General features: G+C 50.6%; 1 protein-coding gene across 1 annotated transcript in view; it reads left to right on the top strand.

Moving 5' to 3' along the window:
* Positions 1 to 22,041, top strand: part of Ccdc60 (coiled-coil domain containing 60) — a 123,739-nt gene extending 101,698 nt beyond the window's left edge. The window contains exons 8-15 of the mRNA XM_051176369.1: positions 1,632 to 1,857; positions 6,457 to 6,538; positions 9,500 to 9,571; positions 12,952 to 13,014; positions 13,553 to 13,675; positions 15,494 to 15,625; positions 18,565 to 18,754; positions 21,946 to 22,041. Coding sequence (XP_051032326.1) covers positions 1,632 to 1,857; positions 6,457 to 6,538; positions 9,500 to 9,571; positions 12,952 to 13,014; positions 13,553 to 13,675; positions 15,494 to 15,625; positions 18,565 to 18,754; positions 21,946 to 22,041 — 984 coding nt within the window. The remainder of the gene's footprint in view (positions 1 to 1,631; positions 1,858 to 6,456; positions 6,539 to 9,499; positions 9,572 to 12,951; positions 13,015 to 13,552; positions 13,676 to 15,493; positions 15,626 to 18,564; positions 18,755 to 21,945) is intronic.
* The last annotated feature ends 599 nt before the right edge of the window (positions 22,042 to 22,640 follow it).

Below are 22,640 nucleotides of genomic sequence, written 5' to 3'. Positions count from 1 at the left end.
GACGACTTTAGGGGCTCAGGGGAGGTGCAGGGACGATGGCAGTTACAAGGGTCCTCTTGAGGCCACCTCAGTCTGTCCCCACATTTTATAAATGAGGAAACTAAGACTCTGAGTTCAGGGCTCCTTGCAAGACCCCCGGTTGCCCCCTGAGACACAATCTGTTAAACCTTCAACGTGGTGTTGGCCTAAGGAGTCTGGTCTCCAGCACCAGAGACTCGGAAGTGGCTGCTGAAGCGGGAAGGGTAGGAGACCTCCGCATGTATGCGCTGTCCCTGAGCTCTGACATCCCCTCTCACAGTGGGCAGGGGGTGCGGAGTGTCCTGCCAGGCTGACAAGCTCAGGCTGACAGTCAGGGCAAGGGAAGCTTCGACTGTTGAATTCCCCCATCCATCGTTTATGTAGCCTGGGGAATGCCTTGGAAAACTGGAGAAAGCCAGTCCAGACTCCAGTCCCCCAGCCCACCTCACGCTGAATCCACCTTCTGTGTGTGCAAAGAGAAAATTGGGGAAGGGAACAAAGCACAGGAAGAAATGGCAGGCAAAGCCCCACAGCCTTAGCCCTCACCTTTAACCTCCCCCTGTGTAACTAGGAAGTCCCTCCCCACTCCTAATTCGGGGGAAGTTCAGCCCATATTCAAGGCTCCAAAGCATCCCTGACAACACTTCTGCTTCCGTGCAGTTGATTCCCGAAAGCAGCCCTGCTGAGTGCACTTCTCCTGAGTCCTGTCGCGGTGTTAAGTCTTGGTGTGGCCTTCATGTCCCCTGCGGTCCCTGCCACCTTCCTTCCTAGGGCATTAAACACTAAGAGTTTCATACAAACACGACACCACTCTGAATCTCTGAAGGCTCTCAAGGAAAATTGTTTCTGGGTCCAGGGAGCCGGCTGGGTGAGTAAGAAGGCATGCCGCACAAGCATAAGGGCCTGAGTTCTAACCCCCAGCACTTACAATGTGTGCTTGCTTGCAGCCCCGGCACTGTGGGGGGAGAGAGGTGAAGGCCAGCAGCGCCCAGCTCCAGGGTCAGTGAGAGACCCTGTCTCAGGGGGGTAAGGGGAAGTGATGGAGCAGGGCTCGTGATGTTTTCATCTGCTCCCTTCTTTCAATAACATTCTCTCTCTCTCTCTCTCTCTCTCTCTCACACACACACACACACACACACACACACACACACACACACGGTTTAAAATTTAATCATCTCTATTGAATTATTAAATTCACTGATCTCTTGTACGTCTCTGCAACCACCATGGCATTTTAGGTGATACAAAGAATAATCAGTACAGGGCCAATGGCACTTCCAGTGACACACAGAGAAAGGAGTCTCTTCTGATGACCTTGGTTGGTGACGAATGGTCGGTCACTCCAGGCCCAGCGTGTGTCCAAGGTGTTTACAAGGGTCCAGGAAGAGCTGTGTGTCCTTTGACACTCCACCTTGAGCTCAGCAGAGATCAGAAACACCACTTCCCTTTTCCTCCCTCCCTCCCTCCCTCCTTCGTCTTCCCTCCTCCTCACTCCCCTCCTCCTTGTCCTCTCCTTCCCCCTTCCCCCTTCCTATCTTCATCCATCCTTTCTGACATCCCTCTTCTCTCTCTCTCTCTCTCTCTCTCTCTCTCTCTCTCCCCCCCCCCTTCAGACCAAGAAATTCAAAGCCCCCGCCATTCGCACAGCCAGCCGCAAACCCAGCCGGAGAGGGTCCACTCTCAGTCTGACCCGGACCAGTGGGGGTTCTTCTCCCCAGAGCAGCATGATTTCTGTGAACCCCGGCTCCGATGAACCCCCAAGTGTAGCCACCGGCAGTAAAGACATTGAAGACAATGAGTCATTGTCAACTAAGCCAGACGAAGAAACCCTCCATGCCAGTAAGTCCCAAAAGACCCCACTGTTACCTGCCTTTACATCTGTAGCCTTTGAGCCTCTCCTGCCTGTCTTCCAGTCCCTCCCAGCAGAGACAAAGAGGTCAAAGGTCACCTGTTTTGTTCAATGTCTTTGGGTCCTTTCCTCGACAGCCCTTCCCCCAAAAGGCTGAAAATATCCCCTCTAAGTTGTGTCACTCTGAGCCACCACCACCACCACCCGCACAGGTCACAGCCACGATCACCATTCGCCTTCATAACATTTTAAAATATATTTTCCTCTGTCTCATTTTTCTATAGAATTTCATCCTTTCCACATTTCATGAATGTAGAAATTACGCTCAAGACATTTCTGCCTTGTTTTCCCACGTTCTTCAAATTCGGTACCCAGACTTTTGCCTGGTTTGGGCTACTTTGTGTGAGAGAGAAGAAACAGCCACTCATATAGCCCAGGATGGCTGTGGCTCACAACCCTCCCGCCCCTTGCCTGAATGCTGGATTGAAGGTGTTTGTGTGCAACCACACTCAGCTGAAGGCATCACGCATTTTAACCACGCGTTGTAAAATGTACGACCAACACTTTTATGAGGTTGACAGAGCACATACCTGTGCATCTGGCACACTGTCACAATGCTCCCATCAACTCACCAGAAGACACATCCACCCATTGTCCCCGCCCCTTCCCAGTCTGAACCCGGGGGGTGGGGGGTGGGGGACATGAATCTTTCCTACACAGAAGTGTGCGTTTTCTCTGTCACCTTCAGTAATTCACAATGCAATGTAGTCTCCTTGCGAGTCCACTGAAAAGCCATGGGTCTTCTTCTAAGAAAGAAATCCAAAACCATGAATGCCATCCTAGGGTGGGGAGACCTCCAACCTCAGGAAGAGAAACTGGCTGCTGGGTCCCGCAAACCTGCCTTGAGCAACTATATTAAAAATCAGATGTGTAGTAGGGCCTCAGTGGGTAGAAGGACCATCCTTGCAAACACAATGACCAAGGTTCAAATCCCCAGAACCACACAAAAGTCAAATGCATAGCTCCCTAGTGTCTGTCATCCCAGCATCCCCCACAGAGAGACAGGAGGCCTAGGCAAGAGTCCCTGGGAGCTGATGGGTCACCTAGCCTCATAGACACAGTAGGAAAAGGAGATCCTGTCTAAACATGTGGAAGGTGAAGTCGGACATCTGAGCCAGGGCTGGCCTGGGAAGACTTGGCAAAGACGGGGTTCTGTTTAGTTTCAAGGGGGTCGGAGTGGATCTAAGGTCCGGATAGTGCCTGGCTTATCAGAGCCAAAAATGTGCAACACTCCAGAGATGCAGGGAGGAGCCAGGACCTGTGTGTGAACAAGGGCCCACGGAGGACTCGGAGCTCTCGCTGCCGCTCTCTGGAGCAAGAGGAAGTCAGAGAGTGATTTCTCTGGATCGCTAGAACCTCCTTCTTCAACGTCTGTGTGTTGAGGGCCTAGTATGTGGAAGGAACGTTGTGATCGTGCATTTAGGAAGGAAAACAAGGAAGGTGGTAAAGGAGGAAGCGGTGGTGATGGCTCAGCCGGGATGGTCCACGGAGGCCCTGCTCACCTCTGACATTGAGCTGAGACCTGAGGAGATGGACCGAGAAACCATTCTAAGTGAAATACTGGGTTCAGCGGCCCCGCCCCCACCGGCTCAGCATCTTTCCCGTGATGCCCACGGCCTCTAAGACATCCTCTTACTCGGGATGCTTATCCCTGGCTTGGCATTGCTTCTTCACGTCTTTAGCAGGTCGACCTCACCAGTAGACTTTCCCTACAGATTGAGAAGACCAAGCAAGGATGGGTAGAACGACTTTCAAAAGTGTCGTCACACATCTGCTTTACCCTGTCCTCTGAGTTGGCCAGCGTCAATATCACTGGCTGGTAGAGCTCTCGCCACCTCACCCAGTGTGAAGCAGACAGGGTAGAAAAGCGCCCAGACCCCGGCGTGTATAAGCAGCCGACTCCCCGAGATTTTCCTCTGACCCCCACGCAGGGTGGAGGAGAATTCTAGACAGCCTCATTGTCTAGAACTCAGTCACAGGGCTACACCCAACTGCATGTAAAGGATGCTGGGGAAATGATCTGGAAAATGTTCCCCTTCCAGATGGAAAACGAATGAAGTCCCTAAGCCTAAAGAGTGGAGGGGAAAGGAGATCAGAGTCCCCGCAACCCCGCAGACCCCGCAATCCCCGCAGACCCCGCGGGGTCTTCACACCTTCAGCCTGGCGTACACTAGCTGTGCAGCGGCTGCTGAGAAATGTTCCCACCAGGGATCTGTCTCTGGCGGGGAGAGCCCTTCTTCAGCTGCTCCACTCTTTCCGTTCATTAATACCGTTGCCTCCGCCCGTTTGTCACAGCGGTGACAAAGGCTGACTGGTTTCCCAGCCTAAAACCTACATGAAATTGACATCGGGCCCACTGGCTGTTCCGAGACAGCTCCACATCGCTGATATTTTCCAGCCACATAGAAAGTATTAGATTACATCTCTAATGCAAAGAGGATAGAGATGTAGTTTATAAAGTTGGTAGAGTGTCCGTCCATCACGCCCATCACAGTTGCCAAGCAACTGACTACCTCGCCCAGTGATGTGATGACTAAGCACCCTGGACAGCTACCGGCTTACTAAGCACCCTGGACAGCTACCGGCTTACTAAGCACCCTGGACAGCTACAGGCTCCTGGAGAAGGTGTTCCCCACTGGTTCTGCCCTCAAGCAGGTCCCTGATCGCAGTGGGGAAGAGGGGGAGGAGGGGACAAGCAACCGTGTGTCCTTGCAAAACACTGTGGCTAACTCGGGGCCCTTGTCTTTTGTGAAACACACAGCTCACTTATGTTTCATTCTCCAACTTTTAGGTATATTAGCTTCTTAGGGCTACACAACAATATCTTGCCTCAATGTAGTGGGCACCTGACTTCCAAAACCATGGTGTCAGTGATTTGTGACACCTTCCTTTTTCCAGCCTTCTAGATGGTGCATGCTGAGAAGACTTGACACACACACCACTCACGTCTGCCTCTGTCACCACATGGCATGCCCTCCTCAGATGTGACCCTCTCCTATTACAAGGACACCAGTCATTTAAGAGCCCACCACACTACACCACAGGGTAACCTCATCTTTACCCGTCGCAGTTACCATAACTGCTTCCAATCAACATCACATTCTGAAGACTTGGAGACTAAGAGACAGGAGTCAACTCATGGTGTCCAGGCCTTGAGACGTATCCAAATAGTAAATGGAACAGAACATATTCAGCAGAAAAACAAAAGCTGCTTTCATCGCTTTCCATCACTAAGACACCCAGGGGGAACTTCTCGAAGAGAGGCAGGATCTGTCGTGCTGCAAGGTTTCATTTCCTGGGCAATGACATCATTGCCTCAAGAACGTGGTGAGGCAGAGCATCACACCTCACAGAGGCAGGAAAGATGGGGCTGGACCACGCTGGGTCCGGTAATACATACGCTCCCACTAACCTGTTTCCTCCGACTACACCCTGCCTCCTAGCAGCTCGTTCAGAATGAACTCACCACTGGATTAGCGCACCTGCAAAGTTTACACCCTCCTGACTCATGCCATCATTTGCAAGAGCCCCATGAGCCAGGGACCAAATCTTCAGCACACTGAGGACGTTGCACTTCAAAATCATGACAAGGGTCAACTGGCATGCTGAATGGGGTGGAAATCATGAGCCTGTCTGGAAAATTGGTCAGTGAGAGGCAGAAATGGGGACAGTGTGGCCATGTCCTAGATTCTTTCCAAAAGAAGTAGGGATCTGAATGTTGATGCAGAAACTTAGTTTTCAAAGGCTGGCACGAATATCAAATCAAAATACAACTGTGATCTGGATTAGGCTGTAAGTCACCAGTTTGGAAAGTAATCAGTCAGGGTCTCCCAAACCTTATTTCTTGTCAGAATCTGGGACAGTTTTCTCTAGTTGAAGCAGAGTTTAGAATCCTTAAGGGGCCTGTAAAGATGACTCAGTCAGTAGACTCCTGGCTATGTAAACACGATTACATCAGTTTAGTCCCCTCACCCACATAAAAAGCCAGGTGTGGTGGAGCCTGGGCGCAATCTCAGTGCCCAGCAGAAAGAGACAGGAGGACCTCGGTGGCCAGGCAGTCTAGACAGTCAGTGAGCTCCAGGCTCAGTAACAGACTCCTGCTTCAAAAACATGGGGTAGAGATCAAAGACACCCCACACTGACCTCTGGCCTCATGCATCATGTCCACACAGGAGAATGTACACACACACACACACATACACATACACACACACACGCACCCATGCACGCACACACACACAGAGAGAGAGAGAGAGACAGAGAGAGAACAGGTACACACCATGTACAGAAGACAAATTAATTTTAAAAAGACCCTTCAAGGCCTCTCTCCAGGCAGGTGGGGCCCTGCTGCCAAGAAAAGAATCAGGAAATGGTTTTAAGTCAAGGAGTGACATGGTCAGATGTGTAGCCTGGCAGACCCTATGAGCTGCCCCTTCTGGGGCACAGTGGGATCCCAGTCTGACCCCCCCGCCTGCTCCCAGAGGCCAGGCATGAGGTTCATGCACCATCCTGTCTCCTGTTCTCATTAGACCTCCAGAAGCTTCTGGAATTGGTCCGAGAAGATGCCCGAAGAGCGATGATGATGTTAGAGATGTACAAGAAAGTTCCCAGGTACATTACTTTAATTCCTTGGGCAATTGAAGGATGTCAATCAAATAGCCATAACATGATGGACACATGGGGGGGTGGAGGAGAACATCACTCTGCCGACCATGTGCAGTCACAGTCAGAAGGGGGCCACATCACCATCAGGGAATAGGACAGCTAAAATGGGACAGAAAAATATTTTTTTGTTACGAGTGGTTTTCCCACCAGCCTGGTTCCACGGCCACATCAGCCCCAAATAACACACAGAGATGCTGTATTATATATAAAGCTGTTAGTCTGTTACTAGTGTTTCTTATTGGCTAGCTCTAAATATTAACCCATTTCTATTCATCTAAGTATTTCCACGTGGTCTTACCTTACCGGAGAGAGGGTCCGGAGTTGTTCTCCCTCAAGTCTCTACATGTTGAATCTCCTTACCTCTCCCTGAATCCTCCTTGTCTCCTAGTCCCGCCTATCTTGCTTTCCTATTGGCCAACGGGACTTTATTCATTAACTAATAAGAGAAACATATTTGCAGAATGACATCCATCAGGGAAAAGCGTACATTGGTGAGGGGCTTGGTCTGGAAGTCCTCGCCTAGAGGACCTGGAATCTTATCCTAAAAGCCTGGGTATCTCTAGATGACCCAAGCAGCAAATAGAATGACTGGTTCATTAGAGAGTAGTGCTGGGCTGAAATCTGAGGTGTGGGCCTTCCGGTGAAAAACCCCGCCCATGGACTTGTAGCCACTATAAACGCTCCAGAGAGAATGCAGAGTCAGAGTTCCCGTCTCAAGTATAAATCCCTCTGAGCAGGCAAATTAGTTACAGAAAATAAATGGAGCCCAAGAAAAGGTTTATCATGAGCCTCGGCCTACTGGGAAGCCAGCCATGACTTATTGGTTATTGTTAGTGCTGTAATTACCCTTCTCCCAATGTTTTCGAATACATCACACCCTACGTCTGCCTGTTCATGATGAATCTGTCTGCTGAGGCCTCAACTCAAGCCCATCCCCTAAGGTGGCACTTGGGAGGCATTCTGAGGTACTGGCCTGGTCAGCGTTAGGTGACAGACAAAAGGTGACAAACACAAAGGCTCATAGATGGAGCTTGACTCAAGTAGGTAGAGATGCAAAGCCTGATGCCGAGGACGACGCCTCTGTCCTCCCCGAGCTCCTGCAGAAGTGAGACTGTGAAGCACCAAGGCACAGCTTTGGGACCTAATAGCCTAGCGAACCAGCCTCTCCATCCCATCATCCACTCTCCACGTGCTACCGGGCACACTGTTTCACCCGAGTCTTGTTGGTATATCACAAAAGGGATCACCTTAGCAGCTCACCCCAAATGGTTATAGTGTCTTTGTGAAGGCCTAGGAATATTTTCTAGAACTTATGTCTCTCTCAGCGAGTCCTTAGAGCATCTATGGGTATGATGCGCTTACAGGGCAGCTTCCTCCTGGCACCAGTAGCTGCATTGGTAGGGCAACGCTGACTTGTATTCTTTATGCGGGAGACAAACCTTTACAAACTAGTGAACCTGGCCAAGACAGGGGCATGAGATGTCACCGTTGTTACCAGTTGGCTTTCGATTGCTGTGATGAAACAGTAAAGCCAACTTGGGGAGGAAGGGGGTCTATGTCCGCTTACAACCCCAGGCCACACACAGCCCAACACAGGGAGGAGTCAGGGCAGGAACCTGGAGGCAGAATCTGAAGTAGGAGCCAAGCTTGCTTCCCATGCGCAGCTTGCTCGCTTTGCTTTCTTATATTACCCAGGACTGTCTGCCTAGAGGATGGCGCCACCCACAATGGACTGGACACACCCACGTAAGTCACTCGTCAGTAAAATCCCCTTCCGACGCGCCTGCAGACCAATACTATGAAGGTGTTTTCTCAACCGAAGCTCACTCTTCCCAGATGATCTAAGCTCTGTCAGGCTGACAAAAGGAAAAACTACCCAGCACAGTCTACCTCCATCTATGGCTTATAAAGCCCATGGCTCTGGGGAACCCTGTCACATGTGAACTCTGCGTTCAGTTCAACAATAACCATAGTTACAGAGAAATGATAGAAATGTCCCTTCCCCATCAGTTCTTCCTAGGAGAAATACTGAAGCTTACGTGAGACTAATAGGGAGGGACACACACCAAACTAGCTCACACAGAGGTCAGCCGACAGGCTGAGAGGTTGACAGAGACCTCTGACACCCAATCCCAGCCTCAAGGCTGCAGGGGGATGGCTTCTTTGTAAACTACAGCAATGCTTCATACATGATGCTGAGGACCAGAACAGGCGTGTTCATGAAGACAGTGGTGCCTACAGCTCATCTCAGCCCCACCGAGGCAGGACCTCCAGAGCAGCTCCGGTTTCTAATAAATAATTTAAGTGGGCACCGTGTGGGAGTCTGGGAAACACTACAGGTGTAGAAGCCCATGCAGTGTGTGGTTCTGGGTTTCTCGGTGGAATCTGATGAGTGGGAACTCTAGGTGGGCACTGTGAGAGAAGAACTCTAGATAAGGATGTGACCCTAGGTGAGTGTAGAGTACTAGGGGTGCTTTCCAAATCCCCCGTGTGCGTGTGTAATTACTGTCGTGTATGTGAATTTCTCGGTGTGCTTGTAATTCTAAAAACGTATATAGAATTGTGGTGTGTGGGTGCATGTGTGTGCATGTGTGTGATTGGGTTGTTTCTGAGTTAGGTGCGACTCTGGGGTTCTGTGGCTCTCCAGAGGAGGTGGCCCATCCTAGCATTTGTCTGTGTGTGAGATTCTGGGGAAGTGAGGGCTTCCGCCTGCAGTTGCTGAGCACAGCTTAGCCCGGCACAGCCAAGTCCCTGAACATGTGTCCCAGAGCCTGTATTCTAAGCGAACTCCCTGGATGTTCCCTCCACTGTGGCTCTGTAACTCACCCTCGGGCAGACAACTGGTCCCGCTGCTGCAGGGGCCCCTGGCACCCGACACTCTGTCACAAGACTCCTCCTGCTTTTCAGCATCGTGTCTATAGTCAAGCAAATCAAGAGTGATTCTGCCTGGAAAGAGTGGCAGACCGGCTACAAGTCGAGGTAGGAAATCCTGAAGCCTGCCACAGGGGGATGCAGGGTGAAGAGGCAGGGAGCCCAGCCAGCCCTAGTCCAGGGCTACCACACAGATGGGGTGGGGGCAGGGGCAGGGGCGGGGGGGGGGAGCTGGGAGGGGCATCTCTCCCTTTTGTTTTATTTACTTAGTTTTTCCCGAGACAGGGTTTCTCTGCCTAGCTTTGGATCTCTCTTCTTTTGACCTCGCTGAACATTAGCTCCTTTTGCTGCTGGGTCAGCAGCGAGTACCCAGACACTTCCCAACGTTTATATTCCATGCTTTTCACTAAACTCTTCCAACCATGGAGAAACGCTGTTGGGAGAGCATGGCCCAGGGCCCCCTTCCCTCCTGTTTTAAAATGCAACCCCAGTCTGGCTGTTTAAGGTCTGTAGCATAATACTGTGGGGGCACATAAGCACCGGCCTGGAGGACCTTACTCTGAATTAACTTCACTCCTCCCCTTTGAGTAGTCTGTCACGTGACATGGAGTCGGTCCCCTGATTCTTCCGAGGTCCCCTCTGTGGGCCAGGAGCTGTGCCAGGTCCGGAAGCTTCAGTAAGCAAATGAAACAAATGCATGGTGCACCCCTACATCTGAATGGGACGCCCTCGTAGTTTGGGCCCTTAAATAGTCCAAGGGAGCCGGTGGTGCCTTCCAGAAAGATGCCATAAATGCACGTGCTACATGATGAGGGTTCTGAAGGTGATACGTGTTGCTAGATTACCTCCCAATTTGAAGCATAGTCTTCCAGGAGCTTAACGATGCATTGCAGAGTAGGGCTGTCCAACGGGGCTGACAAACACCGTGAGTTTGCATTAGTGTCAAGTGTAAACGGTTCCTGAGACTCTCTCCCACAATTGTCATGGCTATCCAAATGCCCATCATTTCTATCTCAGTTAAAGACTAGTTAAAGTAGAGACAAGATTCCCCCTCCCCCGTATCCATGAGCCTCCTGGGTTCTCCCCACATTTGAGAACTGATCAATAGTAAGTAAGCATTCCTTGATTGACCCCATACAATCGTGGCTATGAAAAGTCTTCTGGAAGACAGTAGAGCACATTTGCCACCAAGGCTCTATGGTGGGCAGAGATGAGTATCCAAGCTGAGTACTTACGCAGAACTGAGACAAGCCAGCCTCTCTACAAGGGGAGGAGATGAGGGAGCAGAGGGACCAGCACCTGCCACCTCCTCTCTGACAACAGTCTACAGGAGAAAGGCTGGATGGACACGGTCTCCTCCTGATTCACCCGCAGGGGTCAGGGCAGCTGGGATCTGCTAACAAGGCCTCCTGTCCATCTGAATATTATTACTGGGGCCCTGCCGCCTCTCAGATGGGATAACACTTTTTCCATCACCTACAAGGCCTACAAACACCTCCAGGTCCAATCCCAGAAGCTTCTAGAAAAAGCAGCAAATGCCAGGGCCTGAGAGATGGCCAAGCCAACCTCCCAAGAGTCCCCAAAGCTGTGAAGTGGGAAGGATATAAGCCAACCACTGCAGGAGAGCATGACAGCCTTGTCCCAGACCCCACAGAGGAAGTGGCCAAGCTCACTATGTGCTTATTTGGGAGAAACAAGGGGAGACAGGGATGTAAATGAGTACTAATGAAAATGTCACTCAGTGTGCCAGGTGTGGTTAGCACAGGCCCTTGATATCCATACTCAGGAGGCAGAGGCGGGCAGGTATCTGTGAGCTCAAGGCCAGCCTGGACTACATAGTAAGACCCTGTCTCAAAAGCAAAAAAAAAAAAAAAAAAAAAAAAAAAAGAAAGAAAGAAAGAAAAGAAAAAGAAAAAGATAGTGCTCGGGCATAGAGACATGGCTCGGTTGGTAAAATGTGCTTGTCAGGAAAGCATGACGGCCTGAGTCTGAATCCCCAGGGCCCCCATTAAAAGCAGGGTGTTGTGACAGCATGTATCTGTAACACACGCGCCCACACACACACACACACACACACACACACACACGAATACATGCACACACTCACACATGTGCATACACACACATAAATATTCAAGTGTCCCGAGAGAAAGGCGGAAAGGCAGCATGCAGGGGTAGATCTGGTCTGGAGTGATCATCTACTTGTGGCAGCCGGCCTAGCTGGAGGCACAGCGTGGTACAGCCATGCAAGGGATCTAACTGTTCCATACCTAGAAAGAGTCCAAGGATGTGATAAGTTGGGTGATCCCAGAGGAGACAATTGACAACCAGGCTGGACTCCGAATCTGGACCCTGGACTCTCGTCTGCCTCCAAAACTGAGGCATCTGAGTCTTGGGCTCAGGGGCACACTGGTCAGGGTCCCTAGGAACAGAACTGATAGAAAGAATGGACACACACAGCAGGGGCGTTTATTAGAAGGGCTCAAGGCTGTGGGCCTGGCTAGTCCGTCAATAGCCGTCCCCCTAGGGAAAGGCCGAGACCCAGGACCTGTTCAGTCTCTGAGGCTGGATGTCTGCTGGTCTCAGTATGTGTTGGTTTCCGGAAGAAGTGGGTTCTAATAGCAGTGAAAGAATGCCTCAGCAGCAGGGTAGGGAACCTGACAGCAAGTGAGGCAAAGCAAGCTTCCACCTCCCATTTCCTTCCATGTGTGATGGCACCAGAAGGTGTGGCCCAGGCTTAGTGTGGGTCTTCCCATCTTTAATGACACAACCAAGAAGACTCCCTGAAGCTTGAGTTTTAGCTCACCCCAGGTGTCGTCAAGTTGGCAACTGAGATTAGCCATCACGGGGGCACAGCGGATGAAAGGGTCACCTGTCCCAGGGAAGAAGGGCGCTAAGTCCCAGTGCCCAGGGAAGAAGGGCGCTAAGTTCCAGTGCCCAGGGAAGAAGGGCGCTAAGTCCCGGTGCCCAGGGAAGAAGGGCGCTAAGTCCCGGTGCCCAGGGAAGAAGGGCGCTAAGTCCCGGTGCCCACGAAGAAGGGCGCTAAGTCCCGGTGCCCACGAAGAAGGGCGCTAAGTCCCGGTGCCCACGAAGGGCGCTAAGTCCTGGTGCCCAGGGAAGAAGGGCGCTAAGTCCCGGTGCCCAGGGAAGAAGGGCGCTAAGTCCCGGTGCCCAGGGAAGAAGGGCGCTAAGTCCCGGTGCCCACGAAGAAGGGCGCTAAGTCCTGGTGCCCACGAAGAAGGGCGCTAAGTCCCGGTGCCCAGGGAAGAAGGGCACTAAGTCCCGGTGCCCAGGGAAGAAGGGCGCTAAGTCCCGGTGCCCAGGGAAGAAGGGCGCTAAGTCCCAGTGCCCAGGGAAGAAGGGCACTAAGTCCCGGTGCCCAGGGAAGGTCTCCTCTGGCCCTGAACTCTGGGAGACTAGACACGCCAGGAGGGCCTCAGAGGGGCCTCGCGTGAGAAACAACCAGAAATTGCCCCTTGGTGTTTCAGCGAGAGATCCAGCACGACGAGTGGAGAGAGCCACACCCTGTTGGGCCAGAAGAAGTCAAAGGGGTAAGCCAGGCGGGGAAGTGGACATCGTGGGCAAGGGGCTGACCTTACCATGGTAACTGCATCCCTTGTCTCCCCGGGAAATGGGAGAGAGAGACAAGGGTCTCACAGGCCAGATCCTGGGCAGCCCTGTGGAAAAGGAGCACCCCGGGCTATGCCCTACATTCATGGCCTTGTTCACCCCCCATGTCCAACCCTGCCGAGCAGGAGCATCATCTCATTTCGCAGAGTGACAGGCTGAGGGTTGGGCACATGCAATGTCCCAACCGAGGCCACGCAGCCGAGAAGGGATGACACTGGAGGTGGAGGTTCCCTGCCTTCCACATCTGCTGGGATCACGTGCCAGGCCTGAGCCACCACCCTTTCTCCCAGCCTCCAAAGGGGACACGGGGGTGGGGGGTGGGGAGGCTCCACTTGAAAACAGAGCCCAGTTAGACACCAGAAGTTCCCACTTCAGGGCGCCTGGCACTCAGGCGGGACCCATGAGGCTCCCAGGAGCATCCGCTGGACCCTGTCCCCCAATGGTTTCTCTTGTCAGCAGGCGTGCCAACCGTGACATCATCCACTCCAAGAGCGGGGTGTGTAGCACTATGCGGGCCAAGTTTTACAGCGTAGCCCAGGAGGCCGGCTTCTGCCTGCAAGACAAGATGGAGATCCTCATGAAGTAAGGGCACACACATGCCCAGCTCACTGCAAGGGCATGTACCTGGTACTGTATGGGAGGGGTGAGGTAGGAGGTGAGGAGCAGGAAGAGGCAGAGGAGGGGAAAGCGAACGGGGAGGAGGCCACAGACTAGGGACCCCGATTCAGGTTGGGGAGTCGGGGAGGTGGCTTTAGGGCGGCCATGAAGGAAGCAGAGAAACCCAGAAGAGGGGAAAGTAGGGACAGAAATGCTCCAGGTGGCGACACCCACGTCACACAGAGCCAGTGGAGTGATGGGGACGGCCTTCTGCACAAACGTTTCTCTTATTGGCTGATGCATAAAACACTGTTTGGCCAATAGAGGCAGGAAGGTAGGCAGGGCTAGGAGACGAGGAGAATGCTGGGGAAGGTAGGAAGGGAGAGCCCGCCAGAGAGACGCCATGGAGGGACCGGGAGGATAGGATGAGCCAGGCGTTCTCCGGTAAGATAAGGCCACGTAGAAACACACAGATTTATAGAAATGGGTTAATGATGAAGATGGAGCTGGCCAATAAGAAGCCATCGCCCAACAGTTTAACAATTAATTTAGCGTCCGTGTGCTTATTTGGAGCTGAAAAAAGGGCATTGGGACCTGGCAGGACAAGGAACCCAACAACAGGAGGCCCCCAGGACCCTCCTCCTCCCTACTGCAGCCCATGCCCTAACCAAGATGAGCATGTGTCCCAGGGAGCTCACCCATTCCATCAGGGCTTCCAGGTGACCCCTTTACACTCCCTGCCCTGCTCCGAGCTCGCCATCCAGAGAGACAGACGAGTACGAGAATCTACCACCCGGGGGCGGCGAGGGCCAGCAAGGATGGGGAAGAGCAGAGGGCTAAGGGAACACAGAGAGAGCGCTGGTGTCCCTCCTGACCCGGGAAAGCCACCTGAACATCCCAGGGTGATGAATGGCAGCACCATCCTCAAGGCGCTGCGTTAGGCAGTGTGTGGCCCGCCACTGAGCTAAGAGCTTTGCAGGTACCCACCATCTATGGTTCCAAACAAGCCCACAGGCGAGGAGGGGCTTTAGGTAGACCCCTGAGGATGCCACAAGCACCCCCCCAGAGAAGTCTCATGCCAAAGGCCCTGTATGTGAAAGCAGTAAAGGTGGAATGAGGGCCCAGAGAGTCTGGCTAGGAAATTAAGGAGGGGAGGAACTTCGAGAGAAGGCAAAGTCCCAGACGGCAGAAATGGGAACTGCCCGGTGCCAGCTGCGCTGGCTCTTGTGATGCTTGCTAGGGGGGACGAAGCTGCAGAGAGCTAGACAGAGTCCAGATCACGAAGGCTTCCCTGGCCTACCCCCTCCCAGTGTGGAGAGCACACTATGTCCCGAAGTCTCCCATCTAGAGGAAGAGGCATCCAGTTCTAAGCACTTGTAAAGTACAGAAACTGGACAACCCCGGACCTTAAGGGATGGGTTGCTCTAAGTCCTTTACTCTAAGCAAGATGCAAAGCATCGTGCACGCGCTAGGTGTGAGGCATTGGGCACGGGCATAACCATGGCACGGATTCTCTGTGGAGAGGAGGCATGCGTGCAAAGTGATGAGCCTGGGGGAGAGGACATCCAACAGGAGTTAACACCTGCTGGGTGCCTCGTCTCTGAGAGGGAGGCGGCAGAGGCATTTCAGCACCTCGGAGAGAGCTAAGGCCCAAGAGGCGGAGCATGATTGACAGTCTTAGAGGAGCCCCACAAAAGACTAAATGGTGGGCGGTATTGAAAGAGCTGGCCAGTAGCTGGGGGGCGGGGAGGGCGGGGCTCTGTGTCTCTAGTTTCTCTCCCTCTTCTTCACACCGCTTCACAGGCGCCAAGAAGAACGGGGACTCCAGAAGTTCCACTCTTTTATCCTCGCCTCGAATTATCAAAAGGATTTGGCAAAGATGAGGCACCAGGTCTCGATAGTGAAGGGGGACGCGGAAGAGATTGCGGATCACTGGTAAGACCCCGAGGACCAGATAAGACCGTCCCTCAGCTTGGCGTTATGTGCTGGTTAATTCCGGGGGGTTCTTCAGCAGCCTAGAGGCACCACCTCCCGAAGACCATCGGTCACCAATCGGGTCCCCCAGATCAGGGACAACGGTCAGCCTCAGGACCATAGGTCATGAAACCCGTACCTGTCCTGGTCTTCACAGATACCACGTTTTTGGTTCGAGATGTGGAAATAAAGAGCGCTCCCTTGCCACCGCCACCACCCATGGGCAAGCATGCACACACACAACTACCCAAGAGTAATACCAACCCTGTCAATCAAATGTCTGCAGAGTCTGAGTTCTCTGAGGTTATCACTGCACACCCCTGGGAACACTGTGCCCAGGCATGTGGAAGAGGTCAGGCAGCAACATGGTGGGGGCTGGGCTCTGCTGCACGGCGGCCCATGGCAGGGTGATGGCACTGAGTATTTCAAAACAACTGAAAGGGAGGGCACCGAATCTCTCAGTGTGACAAAGTGATGAATGATTGGTGGATGCACTAAGCATCTAGATTGGGACATTACATACTGTATACAAATGCATCCAGCTGGGACATTCACTATACCCTGTCCACAAATTCTGACACTGGCTGAGTGTGGTGCCACACCACTTTAATTACAACACTCAGAAGGCAGAGGCTAAGTGGATCTCTGTGAGTTCAAGGCCAGTCTGGTGTCCACCATATGCCCCAGGCAAAAGAGTAAATTTTAAAAGTCCTGACACATGACACAAACACCCTAGAAATAGGTTCAGTGACCATGTCAATTAAAACATGATTTTTAAAAATTTAAAGGAGATGCTAACCAACCGTAAGAAATCACTATGAATCAGATGACTGATGGATGGCAGAGGCTACCCTAAGAAAGTTTAGTGTTTCATATTTTATCCCTCCAAACCCTTGAGGACACATATGAAACCCCTGTTTCACAAGCAAACTGGGTCTCAGAGCAGCGGGTTCACTTGTCCAGGGCCACACAGTTTGTAAATACTGAGCATAGGGCATGAGCCTCTGACCGATCTCCAACTGTGCATTCACTTGTAATATGGAATCGGAGTGCTGTAAACCCCACTCTGCCAGGATGAGGAAAATAAGATCTGAGAAAAAGATGAGAAAAAAAATGGAGATCTGGACCTAGACTCCCTCCCAGATCATTCCTGACGTGGAACAGGCACTTGCCAGAGTGACCCTGAGCCGTGAGAGAGATGTGGAAGCCACCCACAATGCCACACACTCCCAGGTCTTTGCTGCCCCGTGAAGGTACACAGGCCCCCAAAGACGCCCTACGTAAAGGGGAAGGGAGAGTTACTTTATACCCCCCTCTCTGGGAAGAAGAGTGGAAGGATAATAGACTAACTCGCATGACCATCTCAGAGTGGGAAGCCAGTGCTGAGCTTCCCAGGGTGGACTCGGCCATCATCGCTAAGGATGGAGCATCTGGTATCATGGGGAAAAAGCTCCCTCCATAGCTTCGTTAAAACCAAGGGAAATGAAGCACGACCTGCCAACAAAGGCTCCTCACTCGCCCAGGTACACATCCGCTCTTCCCAATGATAACTACTGAACACCTACTATCTGTTAGGCACAGTCAGTCCAGCACCGCATGCTGAGTAACTCGGGAAAAGTGGATGTGTTCATGGGGATGCATGCTATACAAAGACACGTGAAGAAATACATGAATGCATAGCATATGTACAAAGATGAGCAGCCAAGAATGTTTGGTGGGTGAAGCTATTCTCTGAAATCTTCTACAATGGTGACGGAGGAGAGCACTTTCCATCATCATCATTATAATAACTGTCATAAATGTCATAATTCTATAATGTGATTTTATTTTCTTATTATTGTTGCATGTGAGAGACGGGGAGAAAGAGGAAGGTAGGGGCACGTGAAGAGTTAAGAGAACAACTTTCTGGAATCTGTTCTCTCCTTCCACCTCTTTGTGGGCTCTGGGGCTCAAACTCAGGTTATCAGGCATGTGTGACAAACACTTTACCCAAGAACACGCTAAATGCACGCCATCATTTGTCTTAAGCAAGCCCTGCCCACATTTAAAGCATGCTCTTAGACCAAGGTAGGTTAGGTCTGACAGAGATTGGTTAGAGCCCCTGTCTCTACCTCCTCAACAATGCAGTCCCAGTGGTAGCCTGTCAGCTAAGCGTATTATCCTGGAGGTGAAAAATGCATAGGCCATCATCTCCATTTCCATCATCTCCACCACCACAATCATCTCCATCACCACCATCATCTCCATCATCTCCATCATCTCCATTTCCATCATCTCCACCACCACAATCACCACCATCATTTCCATTTCCATTATCTCCATCATCACCATCATCACCACCACCATCATCTCCATCACCACCATCATCTCCATCACCTCCATCACCACCATCACCTCCATCACCTCCATCATCTCCATCACCACCATCATCTCCATCACCTCCATCATCTCCATCACCACCATCATCTCCATTTCCATCATCTCCATCACCACCATCATCTCCATCACCACCATCACTGCCCCAGCCATTGTCACCTAGAAAACACCACAGATGTATCCACATCCACCCTGGCATGATTAACACTCACAAGAGAATTTCAAATGTTCCCACTTTGTTTTCTGGATTCCCACACTATCTGCTTTATAGAAAGCTGTTTTATGAATGCAGCCTCTTAAAACATACCCTTTGTTTATCTGCCAGTGAAACAGAAACTGGCTATACTTCAAAATAAGTATTTAACTCATGGGTGACCCTAGAAAAACTGGGTATAGAGGACAGGGCCCCCACGTAGAGCCTCATGCTGCTCTCGAGACATCCAAAGAGTAGGAAAGAAAATGGGACCCAGATCCCCATCCCAGGAAGGACCCCCCTCACTGGCTCTCTCCTCTTGGACTTGAAGGTACTTTGATCTGTTGTCCAAACTCCCAGAGGATCTGAAGAGCTTCCGACCTGCAAAAAAAATCCTGACAAAACTGCAGAAGTTTGGAGAGAACTTGGACCTGAGGATCCGGCCACATGTCCTCCTGAAGGTGCTCCAGGACCTTCGAATCTGGGAGCTGTGCTCCCCAGACATTGCAGTGGCCATTGAGGTAATGATCACCCCCCCATGCTCTCACAATGCCCTCAGGAGCCCTCATTCAGCATCTTTCAGCTTCCAGACACTGCTTAAGTGCAATGGACCAACTATCACAAAACCCAAAAGCCCTGCCTTCTGGAAACTCTGACTCTAATTGGAGAAAGAGTGCCATGTGCACTTGGCTGTTTAACTTCAACTCCGAGGGTCAATGGTGTCTATGTAAGCAGTACTCCCTGGAGATCAGGAGGCTTGGACGGGATGTAAACGTGCCGATCATCAAAATGATCGTCTAAGAAGTATGCTTCTGAATCTGTGGTTGGTTCCCAGGCTAGCAGTGAGCAGTGTGGCCCTCACTGAGTGCTTATGGGGACAGACACTTACCGTGCCCCTGACGAGGAGACCATCACAGATCACCTAACAGCAAGAGCCCACATGAAACACTGGGCTCTGTGTGTCTTAAACCCAAAATCAGAAGTCAGCAGCGCTCAAAGGAAGCCCTGATCCAAAACAAAAAATTTAAAGACAAATGGCATTGTGAAAGCAATTCATGACATTTACAGGGAAGTGGACATAGCATAGTTATGCTAAGCTTAAAAAGCCAGACTACCAGATTTTCTCTTACACACACATGTGCATGTATACACACATGCGCACACGTGCACACAAGCGCATGCACTCACATGCACGCACACACACACACACACACGTGTGCACGAACACATGCACGCACACAGGCACATGGTATGAAAATCTAAGGGTCCTAAGTGTGAGTGTGGACACTAGAGGGTACTTGAGGATGGATCTTGTCAATGAACTTGATCTTCTTGAACTGTTAGGAACTCATTACTTAATATAATGAATAATACTAATAAAAATGTTAAGATACTAACAAGCAAAGAGAGCAAGGGTAAAAATGTATCCAGCTGGGTTTTCTTCCTCTCTTCAAGCTTTCTTAGCAGACTGGCAACAAGATGAACTTAAAATTGAAGTCAGCAACTGGAGATGGGGAGAGGGGCCCTTTCCCCCAAAACAACCAGTCTGGCCTGACAGGACAAGTTAGTGCAGACTAACTGAGGTTTTAGACAGCAAGTTTTGCATCCCTCTAACAAGGCTCACTCACACACTTATGAGGCAGAAAAGGAGCCATTCCGATCAACTCATCTTTGCCAATGAGACACGTTTGTTTTCCTTCCCCATGGTGTAAAAATCCATGCTTTCAGATTGGAAAGTCTCATCTAGATGCAGCTGGTTACAGAAAGGTCTCCCTGCAAGAAGTTGTCCGGACACCTGAAGAAGCAGTAGGTCAGGGATGAATATGCTCCAATGCCATAACCCCAACTCCATAGCTCAAAACTCCACAGCCCAGCGTGCCATAGTCCAAACTCCATAGCCCCAAACTCCATAGTCCAGCACTCCATAGCCAAACATTCCATAGTCCCAAACTTCATAACCCAAACTCCACAGCCCCAAACTCCATAGTCCAGCACTCCATAGTCCAAACTCCATAGCCAAACATTCCATAGTCCCAAACTTCATAACCCAAACTCCACAGTCCTAAACCATAGAGCCCAAAACTCCATAATCGTATCCATTCAACTTTTGAAGCACTGAGCTATTGGCAAAAAGCAGGGTTCTCTAGAACAATTTAACTTGTAGAATGAATATAGTGTGTGTGTGTGTATGTGTGTGTGTGTGTGTGTGTATGTGTAGGGGGGGAAGAGAGATTTATTAGATGACATGCACGCTGCTGTGGTCCAGCTAATCCAACAATGGCTAACTACCAACGGAAGGCACAAGAACTCAGTCATTGCTCATTCTATGAGGTTGGATGTCTCAGCTAAGCTGGTTTTCAGTGTCACCCAAATCCCAAAGGCATGGGCTCTAGTTAATGCCAGTGAAGGAATGGACTTGTCAGCGAGAGCTAGAGCAGGTGGGCTGAGAGCTTCCTTCCTCCACGTCCTTAACACAGGCGGCCAGCAGATTAAAGATAAATCTTCCCACTTCAGAAGATGAGATCAAAAGTAGCTCTTCTCACTCCAAATGTCTTAATTAAGAAAAAAATCCCTCACAGGTGTACCCAGTCACTCGGCTTTTAATCAATTCCAGGCATAGTCAAGTAGACAACCAAGAAAATTTGAGTGGTTTTCTTCTTTCGAGATTTATGTGTGTGTGTGTGTGTGTGTGTGTGTGTGTGTGTGTGTGTGTGTATGTGTGTTTGGCCCATGTGTATGCATGAGCACCACAAGCCTGCTTGATGCCTGCCAGAGTCAGAAGAAGGCAACAGATCCCCTGGAATGTTCTCAAGTGTAATGGACTCAGAAGCCCTTTGTGGACCAGACCAGCTGCAGCCCAGCAAACAGGGGCCACAAGTTTGGCTTTGGGAAGTCCTTAGACTGTCTTTCCAGTCAAGCTACTGAGGCAATCACCACCAGTCCTCCTATCTATCCTATCCTATCCTTTATTTTATTTTTATTTATTTATTTTGCTGGGCACAGTGAGAGAAATTAACAGTTCAAACAAGAACTTCCCCGATTGTTAGCAGAGGGTCAGCATCAATGATTGCCCTCGACTAGCCATTGCCTTGTCCCCTTGAACCACTCCTGCACTGGGCATTCATTACAAGGTTCTGCGCCACATGCGCAGACTGACTCTGCTGCTTTAAGACCTATTTCGAATTCAAATAAGAACATCACTCAAACAGCTGGAGAAATGGATCAGTGGTTAAGATCACCGGCTGCTCTTGCCAAAGGCCTGCATTCAGCTCCCAGCCCCTACATGGCCACCTGTCACTCCAGTTCCAGGGAACCTGACGCCCTCTTCAGACTCTTACATATAAAATGAAATAATACTGTTTTTCCAAAATTAACTCGCATTTGTCTTGTGACTAACATCATTTCTGTAGTATAAAATAAACACCAAGCGATAAGTCATCAAGCATGCAAATCAAGAAATGTACATAAAAAACGGTATACAGCATATCCGTGCTATTTAAGAACACATTCCAATGTCAAACAATAGATTCTAATAATGCAAAAATCTCAATTACTTCTGCACCAACCTAAACACAAATGTCTAAATCATTGGGGGCATCCTGGATTTCAATCACAAAGTCTTCTGAAATGTCAAAGAGAGGCTGGCAGAGAGGCAGTCTAGTTTAGCTTTTCAAGCCAGGCTCCCGGAGTAACACTATGTTTGCCCCTGCAGTTCGTGCGAGAACACATCATCCATATGCCGCAGGAGGATTACACCAACTGGCTACAGAGCAGGGTCAACATGCCCATCCGGCATGCCCTGTCATAGTGGGGCCGGTCCCAGCAGAAGGGGAGAACCAGCACCGTGTCTCTGAGTCCAGCGTGGCCTTCCCCTCTCCTCCCCCACCAAGTTCTCCATCTCTGCTCACTGTTGAACCCTGCCTCTGTCTATTCTTCCAGACTCCCTCACCTTTCCTAAAAATCCTATATAATAAAATTGAGTTGGATATTTACCATCTGCCCAAGGAAGAGTTCATGCTATGGCGTTTGGGTGTGGCAGTCAGATCCTAGGAGAACAAGTTATCACTTGCTGAGCTCTTGTATCGACAGCCCAGTGTTGGGTGCTGTGCCTGTATCATATAATTGTTTATAGCATAAAATGTAACTTTCCTGAGTAGATAGTACTAATTTACCTATCCCATTCCATTGGAGCTAGAGTGTTATTTTCAATATCACATGTATTGTTTTGGAAGGATGGACAAATGGATGAATAAATGAATGGGTAGAGAACTAGATGAATAGGCCGAGGTACAGGTGGATGAACAAATAACATGGATGCATAAATGGATAGGTTAAGAGATGAAGAGATGCATGGACAAATGGGTGAATAAATGAATGAATGAATGAATGAATGAATGGCTAGATGGA

The sequence above is a fragment of the Phodopus roborovskii genome, unplaced genomic scaffold (assembly GCF_943737965.1).
Source record: "Phodopus roborovskii unplaced genomic scaffold, PHOROB, whole genome shotgun sequence".
NCBI classification, from domain to species: Eukaryota; Metazoa; Chordata; class Mammalia; order Rodentia; family Cricetidae; genus Phodopus; species Phodopus roborovskii.
The sequence above is the reverse complement of the archived record's forward strand: the minus strand, read 5'-3'. Positions and strand labels throughout refer to the sequence as shown.